Source organism: Hydra viridissima, unplaced genomic scaffold, assembly GCF_058129835.1.
Source record: "Hydra viridissima isolate aposymbiotic clone 2 unplaced genomic scaffold, HvirCarnegie_v1 scaffold_5, whole genome shotgun sequence".
Taxonomy (NCBI): Eukaryota; Metazoa; Cnidaria; class Hydrozoa; order Anthoathecata; family Hydridae; genus Hydra; species Hydra viridissima.
Genome location: NW_028324304.1, coordinates 15,392,078 through 15,409,684, shown reverse-complemented (window position 1 = coordinate 15,409,684; position 17,607 = coordinate 15,392,078). Strand labels below are relative to the sequence as shown.

Genomic DNA, 17,607 nt, shown 5'->3' with positions numbered 1-17,607 from the left:
AACTCCGACATCTTTATTTAACTTCTTCACTTCGTCAGATTTTAACGTCATTTCGACTATCAAATAGTATGCGACGACGAAACTTCGAAGTCAGAATAACTTCCAAGTCCATTTGGAGAATGAAAAAAGAAAAGAATTTTACCTGAACCTAGCAAGCATATTACTTTTTTAAATAAAATTCCCCCCCCCCCCCCAAAAAAAAAAAAAAAACAAAAAAAAAACAAAAAAAAAAACAAAAAACAAAAAAACAAAACAATGTTTGTCAATAATATTTTAACGCTTTTGTATATCATTAAGTCAAAAGAAAAATTACAAAACAAAGTTTAAAAAAAAAAGAATGCATATGAAAATGAAGAAACCGAAAAACAGTTACATGACAACCTAAAGACTGAACTGTAAGTTTCTCAATCAATAACTGACCATAAGTGTATGAGGTCAAATTGAATTTTATTTGTACAAGTAAGCTAAAGTTAATAGAGTTTTTTTGTTTTCTTTTCTTTGCTCATCAACTTACTATTATCGTTCTCAATACTATCAGAATCAGAATCACCTTTGGATAAGTTTTGACATGATTTCAGTTCTATTGTTTCTTTCGTCTTATTTCTCTTTTTGTCTAATTAAATGTCTAACATAAACTGTTGTTTTTTTTTATTATTTTTTTTTTACCAGGAAAATAATTTGAAATTATCACAAAAATAACTGGTGCGTTTTTTTTTTATAAAATGCAACGTTTTTGTAAAGTTATTTCAAACTCACAATGCTAAAAATAATATTTGATTCATTTTTTTGTTATTTCAAATTCTCAAAGCTAAAGTTTCCAAAGCGTTTTCCACAACAGAGACAACTCAAACAAAGCGCTTCTCGGGACGAATTGTGGTTTCACTTTCTAAGTTATCGTAATATAAAACGAATTTAATGCTCTTTAAAACGACTTGCTTTTATTGAATATTAGATATGATCGAAATCAAAAAATAGTAAACTTGTTCGTTTGTTTGGAGAACCCTAAACAATCAACACATTCTTAATTGCAAAGAATGTTTTGATAAATGAGATAAAGGTGGATCATCTTCGTTAAACTAAAATATATAACTTAATTAGGTGAGTAATATATTTTAGATGATAAACAGTTTTATCTTGCTGAAGGCTTCCTTCACTTTACCTGTAAATGCTTATCGGACGGATGGCAACTGCTTATCGGGCGGATGACAACTGCTTATCGGACGGATGAACTGCTTGGTACTTCTTAGTTTTATGAAAACAAAAATCTTCAGACTCAAAGTAATGCTCCACAACTTACTGCAGTTTTTATTCAAAGACGGATAATTTTATTTCATTGTTAATATTAATATTAATATTAATATTTTTACTAAACGTTTCTAATGTTAAAAAAATACCAATTTCTTGTAGTTTCAGTTACCCGCAACTTCATAAAAGAAGATTTCTTATGAGTATTTTGACTAAAAATAAGTGTCACGCGGTACTTTAAGTACTATTAACGTTATATATTCTCCTTAGAGATAATTATGCTAGGATTTCACGCAATCTGATCAATATTATTTTGAGGCTTTAAATATATATTAAATACTACCGTTTTTTTTTTTGTTTATTTAATTTTGTTTTTTAATTTAAGTTTTTCAAATACTATTTCGTAGGTCCTTTTACATTCTATTATGCACCAATTTACTTAATTTTACGGGAAAAGATGAACAACGAAAAATATGTGGCCGGATACTAATTTTAAAATACTAATGAAGTTCACTTGTATTTTTGATGGATTACATAATCTAACAAAAAGTTTATTTGGGATCAGTAACGACTTCCCTCTTGTATGCCTTGACATTGAGGAAAAACATCTCCGGAATATGGTTTCTAATCGATTCTGTATAGGGCAAACACACGAAGGAGTCATACATCAAACTCAAAAATGTCAACGTGTATTCAAGATGGTTGAAAAAATATATAAAAAAGTAAAATTAGGTGAATGCATTAGTTAGCGAATTTCATTTTAAGGTAATTGACAACCTAAAGATATAAAATTAAATGTGTTGATAGTTGTCAAAAAATATATACCCCTACTAGCTTTTAAGGGTGGAAATGCTTTCCAGAGCACTGTTCGCTTTAAAATTTTTAACTGCATATAATTTTCCCGAATGCACTCTGACACATTCAAAAGTTGCACAGTATGGCCATAATTTACGAACTCTTCATTATCAGTTTCAACTATTGTCGGCATATTTCTAGAATTCTCAACCGTTCTGAATTCCAGGTTACTTTCCTATTCTTGTTTTAACAGGAGTACTCTTTGATGAGTCTGTTGGATTTGGGTGGAGGGGCGAGATCAGATTTTACTTTTCACTAAATGAATAATGTAAATTAACAAACAAACAAAGCCGTAAATGAAAAATAATAATGCCGTAAATGAAAAATTATTTATGCCCTAGGGGAAGGCTGCTTTAGACTGAACGATGCGTTTTTAAATACTCCATCTCGTGCTTTTAATAACTTTTAACTATTATTAAGTATTTTGACTTAATTATTTTATTTACTAATTACATATTTCAAAAATTCACAAAGAAATTTTTTGATTTTATATTCATATTCTTGATATTTGAAGATGTTAAATTTCAAATCGAGCAATACCTTTTAACAAGATTTGTTTATAATGGGCGTATCAGTTTTAAGTTGTTGAGAGTTTTGGGAGTTGTTAAAGCAGGGGTGAGTTGGGATTATTTTTATTAAAATTTCATTAAAAAAGAAGTTCGAGCCATAAGTAGTCACAAAGAAAATTTATGTTTCTCATGCTCAGAAGAGGAAGAAATAGGGACTGGGTCGGATAAAATGGAATTTAAAAAATTTTAATATATAATATGACACATGCCTGCTTTGGGGGAGAGAGTTCGGTTACGCATAGTTTTTGTGGTACAACTCCCCATCATGGATTGTTAAATCGGATTAAAGTTTATCAAAATGAATTCCATCTTGACATCCAAACAAAAGAAAGACAAATTATTTAAGGAAAAAGAAACAAAAACAAAAAACAAAAAAAAAAGTATGAAAGTTGTAATTTAGTTCATAATATAATATCTTTTTAATAATATAATTATATAATATCTTTAACTATCTAATATCCTTTTAAAAATTTACAAAGAAATATGAAGTCTTGTACCAATCATTTTATTGCAGTTTATTGTAAATAATCCTATTTTTTTGTTATATTTGTTACAATATTCCTTACTTATCAAATACAATATTCCGTACTTCGCATTACGCGGCAATGCTTATTGCACTAGTTAGGTTGTTGAACTGCAAACGAGATTGAAAACCAAAAAGAAATTCAGAAATCATAAACTCATTGAAGAGCAGAACCACACGTTAACTGTTCTCAATTTAAATACTTTTCATGCATCTACCTTTTATCCTTAACTTATCAACTTTACCAGCTTCCGTTTTTACGCCTCTTTCACTGCTTTGATCATACAATGCTCTGGCTCTAAAACTTGCTTCACATTTTATATCTTATCTATAAATGGTTTAATTTCTGAGAAAGGCCAGTTCTCAGAAATTAAACCATTTATAGATAAGATATAAAATGAAAAAACTTCTCTACTTAGTTTGCGTTTTTATCAACGTTTGCTGCGTCATTGCCTAGCTGATGTTTGGCAATAAGCTATCGTTCCGTTTTGAAATGTTTAACTGACATTTGAAAGATGTGACCAACTAAGTGCTTTCTGTGTTTTCCCTGTGCTTCTTTATCGCGGCTATAAATATGCCACAAAATTATGCAATTAGAGTTGCCCTTGACTTAATGTTCAATTCTTTCGAACGCGTTGAAATCCCACAACCACAAATGACAAAGAAACCTCGGCAACAAATGAAAAACAAACGTGTAGCAACGGTAGGCTGGATCCTGAACAAAGAAACCTTTAAAATGGGGCGAAAAACTCAGTTTAGCTCAGCATAGTAAATCTGTGACAACTTCGGTTTCATCAAAAGGAACTTTGCGTTAAGAAACTTTGCGTTGAAAACATTTACAGGTAATTGTTGCAAATTCAACACTTTTACGTAAAACAGGTCTCTCCGTGTTTTACAGTTGAACTGGCTATACTTTGGCCCTGAACAACTTTTTTTTTTTTTTTTTTTTTTTTCATTGCAAGTGCAACAAATATTCTACATCGTTTTTACTTGTCTTTTTCTACTAACAGAATGGCGTCTTTTCTACTACCGCTTTTCCTGTTTATCTCTACAATTTTGTTGTCTGTGTCTGCTCGAAACTGGAGAGAAGGTGACGGTGGCCTAGCTCGATGGGATTATAACTGCAACTTCAACGGCAGAGACATCGGCGTCAAGCCAAGTACAGGCGAGCAATGCGGAGGAATTTGCATTGCCAACCCTCGATGCACTCACTTCACATATTCGCAAGGATCGTGCTACATGAAAAGATACACTGGTAGCGGCTTTCGCGAGCAATATGCCCACGGTCAAGTATGCGGTTTTATAATCAACCGCAGTGGTCAACCCTTGCGAAGAAAATGACGGAACAGATATTTGTTACGTGCAGCTTGTTACATGTAAAACGTTAACAAATGCTTCTTTGTTTATTGTTAATGCCGAAAAATGTCTTTGAGGAAAACGCTGTTTGTTGTTGTTGTTATTTTAACAAAAACGACATTGTAAAATGTTGTTAAAAGTTCAGTTGTCAAGAGTCGGGCAAAACACCTCTTTAATGTTTTTAAACCAACTCTGGTATTATTACTTTTTTTAAAACTGTTTTTCAATTTGTCTACAAAATGACGAACAAAACTCTTAGGATTTCGAAAACGAAAATCAGAAATTTAAATTGTTTTTTTATATATTGTTTATAAACCCACAACAAAATCTAGTAACAAAAGGTTTTTTAAACAAAGTTAAAATTATCTTTAAACGATGTTAAATCTTGTGTCGCTTAACCTGGCTCGACGTAAACAAGATTGGACACCTTTGCCTACCCCAAAGAAAAAGGGTTTATAAATTTAAATCAAAATCTCTTTTTACACTCCTTAAAAAACTATCAATGATTGCCATATTATAACCAGCTCGTGTTCCCGATTTCATTGTTTAAACGATATATTATGACACGCATTTTAAGGGCGGTGGACAGGATTTTTCTGTGTATTATTATTTACAATCATTTTTTAATGTTTTATACTGTTATAGTTTATTATCATTCTCAATACTTACTATTGTTGTTATTATTATTGTTATTAGTTTTTTTATTTATTTATTGATATTTCTTCTTATTATTGTTATTATTATTATTATCATTATTATTATTACTATTATTATTATTATTATTATTATTATTATTATTATTATTGTTATTATTATTATTATTATTATTATTATTATTATTATAATTATTATTATTATCATTATTATTATTATTATTATTATTATTATTATTTTTTTTTTTATTATTATCATTATTATTATTATTATTATTATTATTATAATTATTATTATTATTATCATTATTATTATCATTATTATTATTATTATTATTATTATTATTATTATTATAATTATTATTATTATCATTATTATTATTATTATTATTATTGTTATTATTATTATTGTTAGTACTATTATTATTACTATTATTATTATCATTATTATTATTATTATTATTATTATTATTATTATTATTATTATTATTATTATTATTATTATTATTATTATTATTATTATTATTATCATTATTATTATTGTTATTATTATCATTATTATTATTATTATTATTATTATTATTATTATTGTTATTATTATTATTATTATTATTATTATTATTATTATTATTATTATTATTATTATTGTTATTATTATTATTATTATTATTATTATTATTATTATCATTACTATTATTATTATTGTTATCATTATTATCATTACTATTATTATTTTTGTTAGTATTATTATCATATCATCATTACTTTTTTATTATTATTGTTATTGTTGTTGTTGTTTTTTTTGTTGTTGTTGTTGTTTTTGTTGATGTTATTACTATTGTTATTTATTATCATTATTGCTATTGCTATTGTTATCATTATTGTTATTAATTTTGTTATTATCATTTTTGTTATTTATATTATTATTATTACTATAACTATTATTACTGTTATTATTATTATTACTATTATTACGATTATTACGATTATTATGATTGTTATTATGACTTTTTTTTACTATTTATCATTATTATTTACTTACCAATTTAAGATGAAAAAAAAAAAAAGAGTCAAAAAGCAATTGCACAGAAAATGAATGTTTAAGAAAATGTTATTCATATGCTTAAGCTGTGTAGATTAATTTTTTAAATAAATTAACCAAATAAAGTTTTTATCTTTTTGCATAGCATGTATTTTTAATATTTAGATGTTCCTTCTGTTTCTTTAATAACTTCTTCCTAGTGTTTTGGTATTTCCACTAGACATTTGATTACACATTTAAAAATTGTCAATACTGGACCATGTGTTTAGCAACGGCTTTTTTAATTCTCTTTTTTTTGGAAATGATCTTTTGTCAATCTTTTTATGATGAAGTCCATAAATGCTCTATTGAACTTAAATCAGGACATTTTGCCGATAATTCTTAAAAATGTCATTTTCACCACAAACGGTTTGAGTTTCTTTAGCAGTGTTTTTTGGATAATTGTCCTGTTGAAACACAAATATGATTTTAGTTTTTTTTTTTTTTTTTTTTTTTTTTTGAGGACAGTTATGCATACAAATAATTTAATGTGTATTTGCACACATTGGTCAAGACCGATCAGTGAATTACCTGCATTACCTTTGGTGGTTATTTACTTCAGCTCTAATAGAATCATGAAAGAGAAACCTAATTGTGGTATTTCATGTGATTTTTTTCATTTGTTAATGTTTTAAACAATAAATTTTACTAAGAAATATTAAATTTTTTGGTTTTTTAAGTGTCAAGATTCAATTACTTTGCTTTTTCGATGGGTTGGGGAGGTAGGGTAAGATGTAGGTAAAACTATATATAAAAAAATAATTTAAATTTCTGATTTTCGTTCACGAGATGGAGTATTTAAAAACGCATCGTTCAGTCTAAAGCAGCCTTCCCCTAGGGCATAAATAATTTTTCATTTACGGCATTATTATTTTTCATTTACGGCTTTGTTTGTTTGTTAATTTACATTATTCATTTAGTGAAAAGTAAAATCTGATCTCGCCCCTCCACCCAAATCCAACAGACTCATCAAAGAGTACTCCTGTTAAAACAAGAATAGGAAAGTAACCTGGAATTCAGAACGGTTGAGAATTCTAGAAATATGCCGACAATAGTTGAAACTGATAATGAAGAGTTCGTAAATTATGGCCATACTGTGCAACTTTTGAATGTGTCAGAGTGCATTCGGGAAAATTATATGCAGTTAAAAATTTTAAAGCGAACAGTGCTCTGGAAAGCATTTCCACCCTTAAAAGCTAGTAGGGGTATATATTTTTTGACAACTATCAACACATTTAATTTTATATCTTTAGGTTGTCAATTACCTTAAAATGAAATTCGCTAACTAATGCATTCACCTAATTTTACTTTTTTATATATTTTTTCAACCATCTTGAATACACGTTGACATTTTTGAGTTTGATGTATGACTCCTTCGTGTGTTTGCCCTATACAGAATCGATTAGAAACCATATTCCGGAGATGTTTTTCCTCAATGTCAAGGCATACAAGAGGGAAGTCGTTACTGATCCCAAATAAACTTTTTGTTAGATTATGTAATCCATCAAAAATACAAGTGAACTTCATTAGTATTTTAAAATTAGTATCCGGCCACATATTTTTCGTTGTTCATCTTTTCCCGTAAAATTAAGTAAATTGGTGCATAATAGAATGTAAAAGGACCTACGAAATAGTATTTGAAAAACTTAAATTAAAAAACAAAATTAAATAAACAAAAAAAAAAACGGTAGTATTTAATATATATTTAAAGCCTCAAAATAATATTGATCAGATTGCGTGAAATCCTAGCATAATTATCTCTAAGGAGAATATATAACGTTAATAGTACTTAAAGTACCGCGTGACACTTATTTTTAGTCAAAATACTCATAAGAAATCTTCTTTTATGAAGTTGCGGGTAACTGAAACTACAAGAAATTGGTATTTTTTTAACATTAGAAACGTTTAGTAAAAATATAAACATCTACAGCGAAGAAACTGCCACAGTATTTCGAACATTTAATATCTATTTAGTGAGCGAAAATTATGCCGATCATAAGAATTCTGTGGTTGTGATGGAGGCCATGCTTGATGAGACTGGTGATTCATTTGATTAACATAGTTGTCATACGGTTGTGGCTGCACGTTTTGATTGTAATGAGAGAAATTAGAACTTTGGTTTGGGGGAAAGTCATGAGAAACGTGATTTGAATGAGGCAATGGGTTTACTAAATGATTTGGAGTTGGCAAATTTGCACTTGGTTGATTCGGTGGAAAATTGAAACCCATACCGTAATTTTGTTGTGGTTGATGTGGAATTGAATTGTTATTAACCAAATTATCATTAGGTGGTGGTAATGGGCCAGCAACTTGCTCGTTTACTGTCTGATACCGTGGCTGATATCCCATATGAGACTGATGCCCGTGGAAAGGCTGTCGAATATTACTATGAGGGACAATAAATTGACCTTGGTTTTGTAAAGGCCCATTACTTGGTGGATTATAGAAATTATTATGAGGAATTGGCTGTTGATCATTATTCGATTGATAACTGCGTCCAGTTTGTTGATTTTCATATCTGTTTTGAGGAAATATTGGCTGATCATTCATGCCATAGCTGTATGCTGTTGGTTGATTATCAAATCTTTTTTGGGGATCATTTATATTATAATTGCTTACTGATTCCGGATCATAAAAACCACGTTGCGGAGCATGAGACTGATTATTGTATGTGCTTCCTGCCTGCTGATTATAAAAGCCATTTTGATGATTTGGGGGTTGGTCGTTCAGATTACGATAATTAGGTACCTCTTGACTACAACAGCTGCTTTGTTGAAAAGAAGAGAGACCATTGATACCATTTGGATTAGACTGTCGTTGACTTTGTATAAAATTAGGCCGCACACTAAACCGATTATGAACTTCTAAAGGAATCTCTGATTGTTGCTGGTGAAAATTAAAACGTTCCGCATGTCCCACGCAGTTTTGGGGAACAAAGTTTGAGTTTTGCATAGTATTTACTGGTTCAAACCTTTGATTCGATATTGTGGGTTGTGGTCTTGCAGGTACACTTGGCCTAGCAAAAGATGACCGTGGTGAAGAAAGTTCCACAAAGCTTTTGAAATTAGGATTTTGATGATTAGTTTGAGGCCCAGTTTGCATGGGAAACACACTAGCTACTCTCTTTGAAGCATCATTAGTGGAACCTTGGAGCTGCGACGAATCTCGACGGAAATTATCGGTATTTTGAAGATTCGAAAAGGCATTCGTTTGACTTAAGTGTCCATTTTGATAGGCTTGAGATGTTCGATTGGGACAGGTTTTGTCATTACCAGATAAATCGTTCACCTTATTTGATGTGAAGTTTGTTGGTTTACATTGACCTTTAAACGGCTGATGCTCAATTGCATGATCCATCAAAGGATTGGTTCCATGAAACCGACGAGCAAGTCGATTTCGAGCGGCAAAACTAGCTCCTTTGATGTTCTGATTTTCTACAAATAAAGATAGTAATTAGAGCTAGAGAATAATTCATTTAATTAACAACAAGATGAAAATAAGGATCAACGAACAAGAGAATAAAAAAGCTTCTAACCAGACGTTTTGCTTAAATCAGTTTGAAACTTTCCTTTCCTAGAAACGATGGAAAAATATAAGAAACAAGATAAAAAAAAAAAAAGTTTTACAATTAACTTTTCGTTTGCACACAGGAAACGAAAGGTTAATTATATAACTGATTAGAATAAAATGATTATACAATTATAATCAAAGCCTATGTTGTTAAATAATACAGTTGATAAATGTAAATAAAACCTTTCAGCCTTTAGTTTTTGTTTTGCTAATCGTTCTTCTTCTTCATCCGAGTAGTCTAGAAACTAAAAACCTCCACATTAAATCATCTACCTAGGTAAGTTAGCTGAGTTATTTTAAACTTTAGGGAAAAATCTTATAAAGTAGTGCAGATGGTTACTGTATTCATTATTTTAACTGTTAATAAATAAAAATTAAACTAATGCGTAACTATTTATTAATGTTACGCTGATTTATATATTTTTTTTATATTTGTGAATTAAATCAAAGTTTTTGATTATGCTTTTATTCCTCTTTAGCATCGATAACTACACTTAAATATTGATCTAACCAGTTTCGTACAAATTGCATATGGTATCTACAACTATTACTTGTTCAAAAGTTGTTTTAAATGCTTAATCTGACTATTTGATGATTTGCTAGTTTAACATCCACGACCAAATATTTGATGCTTTGCTAGTTTAACATCCACGACCAAATACTCTCAATGAAGTTAAGTTCAAGTTATCAAAAAGCATAACTTTGACTTTTTGTTGTTGTAATCTTTTAAAGAATATGAGATGTGTGCTGAAGATCTATCTTAATGAAATATAAAGCTGTAACACCTGATGACTAAAAAATGAGGCAACTTAAACTTGTTATTATCGCCTTAGTTACATAGCTATCAAACTTAATTTAAAATAAATTTATAAACAATTATATGATATTTAATAAAATATATTTATTGCTTTTCAATAACATAATTTAAAGCAATACTTCTTCTTTCTTTTGAATTTGACGTCGCTAGTTGTAGATGACACGTCGCTAGAATAGAAGCCATCGTTGCCAGCCAATGTTGTATTCACAAAATCAAAATTCCTAAAATTGCGATACATATGCCGACACAAAGTTTTGATTCGAGCTAGTTGGCTTTCGCTTCGATGTGGAATCTTTTTCTTCTTGTAATATCTAATATTCGTCTTGTTTTTAAGAATTTTAGATATATACGATTGGTCACAATCGAATCTTCGAGCTACTTGACGTTGTGAAACACCTTGATGATAATCAAATGCCTTTTTCAATTGTTCTATGTGGTTTTTGTCCATTTTTTTCGCCTTTGGATCGCTTCGTTTTTTTCGTTGATAGCCTAAATTATTGTCTACACGTTCTAGAGCACGATATATGGTCGCTTTCGATGCTCCTTCATCTAGAAAGTGTTTTCCTTCATCTAGAAAGTGTTTTGTGAAGATTTTTGGCTTTTCCAGATGCGAATTTCTAAATTGGCACATGCGTTTTCTTAGGTATTCTTGAAAACTTGTTTTATGCGGAGCCATTTTAATTAATATTTTAAAACTATAATATAATTTTAATAGAGTATTAAATTCCCTATAAATATACAAATTTATTTCAATTGCATGATTATGAATAGCATACATAAATTGATTTAAATTTTGTCTCATTTTTTAGTCACCAGGTGTTATTATTGATGTAATTAAATGGATTTCAATTTATTTTATAGATGTTTGTTAGTTAAATCAGTCCTTGTATAGTGAACATGAACGAAAACCCTAGGGAGAGAAGTAGCTCTATATAGCTACTAAAATTCCATTTAGTTACAAAATTGTTGCAGAATTTAATTTCCTGTTATAAACATTTAAATGATCTCCAGTGCCCAAATGCTATTTGACACCAAATTTATCAAAAACATTGAATGTTGACTGTCAGAAATAGATTTTTAATTGCAATGTAGGTACCATATGTTTTTGCTTTAATGTTCTTTATGAGAACAACTCACCTGAGGTAGTGTTTCATTTCTAAAGTTTTGATTTTCTTAGCAATTTATGAATATGTTGCCTTAACACACTAATTAAGCATTTGTAGTCTCCAAAAATTAGGCAAGTCAACAACATCACCTGCCATTTCACGTTTTAAAATCATGTCTATACAGAACACAGAGGCACTTTTCATTTCAATGATTTTGATAATTTCAACTTGTATAACCCATAGTTAACTATAATACCATTTTTCTGCCCGTTTGCTTCCAATTTAATTTTTGAAAGATTGTAAACTTACTCTTATTTTTCTTTTTACTGAAAAATATTTTTTTTGATTTTAAACCAAATATATGAGTAAACTAAAACTATTCTCAGATTAATCAATATCTACTAACTATATGTAAATATGTAAATGTGTTTTTATGCCATTACATATCACAAATCAAAATACTGAAAGGATTTTTATATTATCTTTATATTTTAAAATTTATCAAAAAAACTATTGCATTAAATATTAGCATACAATCTTTTAGTAGTTCTGTTCTAAATCCATTATATCAAAGTTTACTTTAACCCCAAATATAATTTAAGTCCCAAATTATTAATTGAACAATAACTTTTTTTTCTTGTAGTGATTAAATAGATATCACTACAAAAACAAAAGGTCTAATGGAGAAGTCTAAATGTTTTGGTACATTTAAAAATTTGAAAACAAAGTCTGAAAAAAAATTTATTTTGAATTTCAAAAAGAATATACTTACTTCAACTGGGGGTTCTTGGTCTCCCTTCCATGAAGCATCTGATCCTTTTAGGCTTGAAAAAGTTTTTTGAAATTCACATTCAAAATGAAAACATTCTTTTGTCTTTTGAGATAAATCAAAAGTTAAAATTTTAGTTAACATTAAAATAGCTTTAAAAAATCTAATAATGAAATATACTCACTTTTTTAATTGCTCAACAAAAACATATTTTGTAAGTTCTTTGTTGAATGGAACAAAGAAAACTTTGGTTCCTTTTATGAGTTTTGATAAATCAGTTCTTGCCGAAAGACGAATAGAATAAAATGGATGTTTCACAGGGCCAAAAGTATCAAAGACCTATTTAAAAATCAACAATAATTTTGTAAGCAGTTTAGGATAATATGTACAAAACTCAAACAAGTTATTAGATGCAAAAATACACGTACTTTAATTTAATACAGGTGCTTAATAAATAGACAAACAGCAATAATTAGAACAAAAAAATGCAAAATTAGGTATTAAGTATACCATATAAGGCTAAATATATAAAACTTTGTTATTCTACATGCCAATCATAAAGTAGTTAAAAGCAACTAACAATAATAAGTTATTAAACATTTAAACTACTTAAAAGTTCTTGAAGAATGAGTTAAAAGTTTAAATAGAAATTATTACATTATATTTAATATATGCAATTATTATATTGATCATATTAAGTATTTGACTCAAATGAAAGATTAATTATTTTAAGTACTGAACTTTACATAAATAGAGAAAGATAATTTATTCCTTTGTTTTAGTGTTGATGTAAATAATTTTGGAAGTTGACTAAGAAGAAGTTAGATCTTGTATTATATTGTAAAGTCAAAACCATTGAAAAGCAGTGGTTTGTACCCAGTGGTGATATTCGAAATTTTCAACAACTGGTACACTTAAAAAAAAAGCTTTTAGATTATATATATTTACTTTTACACATATAATTATTTATTTTTACATGAAATAGAAACAATAATACTAAAATTCTAATTTAATAAGTTCCATATTAAATCTTGGTTTTTGCAAGGTGTAATAAGGGTTGCTTGTTTTACACATGCATCACTTGCCAGATGATGTCCTTGATGCAACCATAATTTAACAAATGGAATTTAATATAATTAGAAATTTATATAATTCATATAAAAAGTTACGAAAAGCAACAGTGAGTTATATTTAAATATTGAAACTAGTCTTTTGTACCACACACAAAATATAATTCACAATTTAATGTAAAATACATATCATACTAACAATTTATATAACAATATATCAACCGGTACAGAAAACTTTGAAAATTTCAACAACCAGTACGGTCGTACCGGACCGTACCGGCTGAATATCACCACTGTTTGTACCTATCCAACAAAGAAAAAGTTGAATAATGCAAGTAAAAGATATTAGCATCAATGAAAAATGGGTGTTCATTTTGAAAAATTCAAAGGGTGCTATAACATGAATACATACCTTTCCAAGATAATTTTCTGATGAAAGAAAAAAAGCACTTTCTGCATCCAAAGCTGGTGCACTTTTATCAGCTTCTACAACAACTGCCATAAGAAGCAAATATTACACCCAATTAGAATAACAGATTGCACGAAAAAGACAACAACAAAAAAGTATACTTTGTAAATAATTTTACATTAAATTGCTTTAGTTTAACATAATAAGTTATACTTCATAAATAATGTTATAAGAGTTTGCTTTATGATTCATGTGATATATAATTCATTTGCTTTATGATTCATGTGATTTATGCTGTATTAACTTCAATTAAAAAAAAGTGGAATACACATACTCATTTTGTCAACAACAGATAAAATCGAGCCAACCACCATAATTGTATCTTCACTGGTAAGTTTTATATCTTCCTCATCTTCAATGATAGGAAGCTCCTAACAAATAAATATCTTCTATCAGATTATTACATAATTAAATCTTAGTCTTAAGTTTTTTTATTAAGAGAAATTCTGGAAGTTCCCTTTAGGCTTCTCTAGACTTTATACAATTACACAAAAAACAATTGTTAGGAAATTAACAGGAAAAAAAAATTAACCTCCAAAAGAACTTCATTTTGAACTTTAGGAATATAATTTGAGATTTTTGATTCATCTTGAATTATTGCTGCAAGATTTAGCCTTGAAAATAACATCAATAAAATATTATAAACCTAATTTGATGGACCAATATATGCACCAAACTTTCTCAAACAAAGCTTAGTAATATTCTGTACATTGTTGTAATGTTAGTTAATTGTTACGTTTAATGTAAGTTGATTATTTTTAAACAATAGTTTTTGTAATTCTAATTAAACTTAAATCTATAAATATTCTTATACATAATAGAAATTATTAATAAATTGAACCATGTGGATGAACTATAATTTAGATTAAATTAGTTGATTAAATAATATGATTCAATGATGTGTTCCAACTTTAGTTAAGGAAGGTTTTTACTGTCTATTTCAAAAAATTTCCTTAAAAAGTTTTAACCTAAAGATAGTATTTAAAAAAGTTATTGAAAAACATAAATTAATAAATGGAAATTACATTTAATTTTTATTACATGCTATTCTACTGTTGCCAAGCTAAATAAACATTTAAGAAAAAATATAAGTATACAAAAAAAAAAATGTACAAAAAAGTATTTCTGAAAATAATTGGTATACTTTTCATGGTGAAAGTCAATTTCATTGTTGTCATCTGAGTCATTTCCACTTAAATCTTCACCATTAACAATACGGTCAACCTTTAAAGTCAAACTAGACAATAACTTTCGTACAATGAGTGTTTCTTTATTTTTAGTTCTATTAAAAGATGTTTTGGTATTCACACTTTCATCAGAGCTACTTATTAAAATTGGTTGATTTGGATTCTTTGGAACTACTTCAAGCACTTTGACTTCACTAGAAGTGGAGTCTGAATCTTCTGTTTCACTTGAACTAGTAGAACCATCAGGTACAAGGCATATGTCAGGAAGAACTAAATTGGCATCTTCTGGTTCATGTATTTTTGTGTTGTCTAGAATGAACATCAGATCACTAGCTAAACCTATTTCATTCATATTTTGATCAGTTCTGAAATCAATGCCATCCTCCTCAAAATACTCCTGTAAGCTTAGTTCGGCATTGACAATATCAATATCATCCATTCTTTAAAATGTAATTGTATATGGACTAGATGACATATAAAGTCAAAAATGATTAATAGCAATAATTCTGCCTTTTAACAAATTGAAAAAAAAAATTCTTCTAAATATTTTACCAGGCAAATTTGGAATATAGCTACCAATGAAGTTCGCTTAACTAAAAAAAATTTTTTTTCTAATATCTTGCTATAAATCCATCTAAGTTGCTGAGTTTAAATGCAGATATATCATTTGTCTTCAGCATCTGCGATTCAACCACGTGTTTTGCCGTTTAAATTTACGAAGTCTGTTCCTTAAAATGGCTAATCAAGACAAAACATGGCATTAAATCGTCATGTCAAGAACCACGTCCGTGTTTTATCATTCGGTCTTATTTTTGTAAGATTTTTCATTCGGTAATTTCAAGGCCTTCTCAAATAGGCCACAACAGCTCATTTTCCGTAAAATTAGCGAAGGCCGACTTTTTTACGGTTAAAATTATTTTTTATCCTTGCTTTTGTAAACAAATTTCAGAAACAAATAAAGAGCTTTATTAGGGCAAAACATTTTGATTAAATTTCGGAAGCAAATAATGTAGAAATTTTTTTACGTTTATAAATAAGTTAATTACAATAAAAATTTAAAGAGTTTAGCTAAAAATGACTAAATCTCATTTTTGTAACTATATGTTTACTTTAGCTGTTTAACACTTGTAATACAAATAATAAATTTTTTGATAAAACAAACAAATATGTTAACTTTATTTTATTAAAATTATTTTCACTTTTTTTTAACTCAAAGTACTTTATTTTGAAGTTGAAAGTTTTGCTTGTTTTATTAAACATTCCTTCCCAAAATCTTCAGAGTGTTTTTTACAATAATTGTTTAAAGAAATGTGTGCTAAAATGCAGCAAACTTTTTTAACACTTCGAACAAGCAATTGAAATTTACTATTGCAGTTATTAAAAATGTCAATTAATCCTCTCTTGCACAGCAATGGTGAAACTTTATTCACAAGTGTCACTTCAAATATAAAAAAACAATAAAAAACAAAGTAGACTAAATTGTCAGAAGGTTCTCTTAGTCTTCCCCTATTCAAAGAACTAATCAAAGTTCCATATTCTTGAAACATATTAAAGGTGTCTGTTTCTTCTAAAATTTAATGTAATTCCGGAGGTTTGTGATCAATAACACCTGCAATATATAAAAGACCTTGTTTGCAGACATTTGGCAACTGAACCTCACAATTTTCACATATTGACATATCAATCAACACATCAAGTTCACAGTTATCACAGTGGTGCTGAGCAGGAGGAAATATTGTAAAATCTGCTTTCTCGTCCTATCAAATTACAAGTTTTGTTGATTCTAAATTTTTGAATAACATTTTTGCACAGCTATCAGATATGTGCTACCTGACCCTTGCTGATATTTCCTAAACTGTTTTTCTAGTGCATCTGATTGCATTTGTCCTAGCAATGCATAAGATACACTGCAATTCAACAACTACTTTGCATAAGATACACTGCAATTTAACAACTCCAGAATCTTCTAAAGTTATATATATTGAAAACTTAGGTACTGGTCCACAGTAAAAACACCAAGTTTTTTATAACGAAACAAAATACAGAAAGAAATTATTTCTTTATTCATTTGAAAAAAATACAGACACGCAATTATTTCTTTAAAGTTAAATAATTTTGCAGACCTGGAATCTCGTGACGCATTCGATTAAAAGTTCTAAAAAAGGACTGATTTTTTAAATAGTAAATTCTACATGACAAAAATAACAAACCTTTCTCTTTCTATTTCTCTTAATAAAACAGGTCTTATTTTTCCTAATTGTCAAAAAAAAAAATCAAAATTCCTTTGTTCCTTTTTGTGTATTTTTAAATGCCCCCGAATGTCGGTAATCTGCCCCC

At 28.4% G+C, this 17,607-nt stretch overlaps 2 protein-coding genes across 2 annotated transcripts in view; one reads left to right on the top strand and one right to left on the bottom strand.

The window, feature by feature from the left end:
- Positions 1-17,607, top strand: part of LOC149888891 (uncharacterized) — a 380,578-nt gene that overhangs the window by 246,024 nt on the left and 116,947 nt on the right. The window lies entirely within an intron of this gene.
- Positions 7,966-16,019, bottom strand: LOC145188953 (uncharacterized). Its single transcript, XM_090087951.1, has 10 exons — positions 15,823-16,019; positions 15,228-15,734; positions 14,616-14,697; positions 14,358-14,454; positions 14,027-14,109; positions 12,729-12,883; positions 12,548-12,599; positions 10,036-10,097; positions 9,818-9,855; positions 7,966-9,716 (listed from the first exon to the last, which is right to left on the bottom strand). The coding sequence occupies exons 2-10, from the start codon at positions 15,707-15,709 to the stop codon at positions 8,242-8,244; spliced, it is 2,526 nt and encodes an 841-aa protein (XP_089944077.1). The 5' UTR covers positions 15,710-15,734; positions 15,823-16,019; the 3' UTR covers positions 7,966-8,241.

Coding starts and splice junctions, on each gene's coding strand:
- LOC145188953 (XM_090087951.1), bottom strand. CDS start 15,709: ATGGATGATATTGATATTGTCAATGCCGAACTAAGCTTACAGGAGTAT. Junction 14,110..14,357: donor ATCTGTTGTTGACAAAATGA/GTATGTGTATTC, acceptor TTCTTATGGCAG/TTGTTGTAGAAGCTGATAAA. Junction 9,717..9,817: donor TGATTTAAGCAAAACGTCTG/GTTAGAAGCTTT, acceptor CTTTATTTGTAG/AAAATCAGAACATCAAAGGA.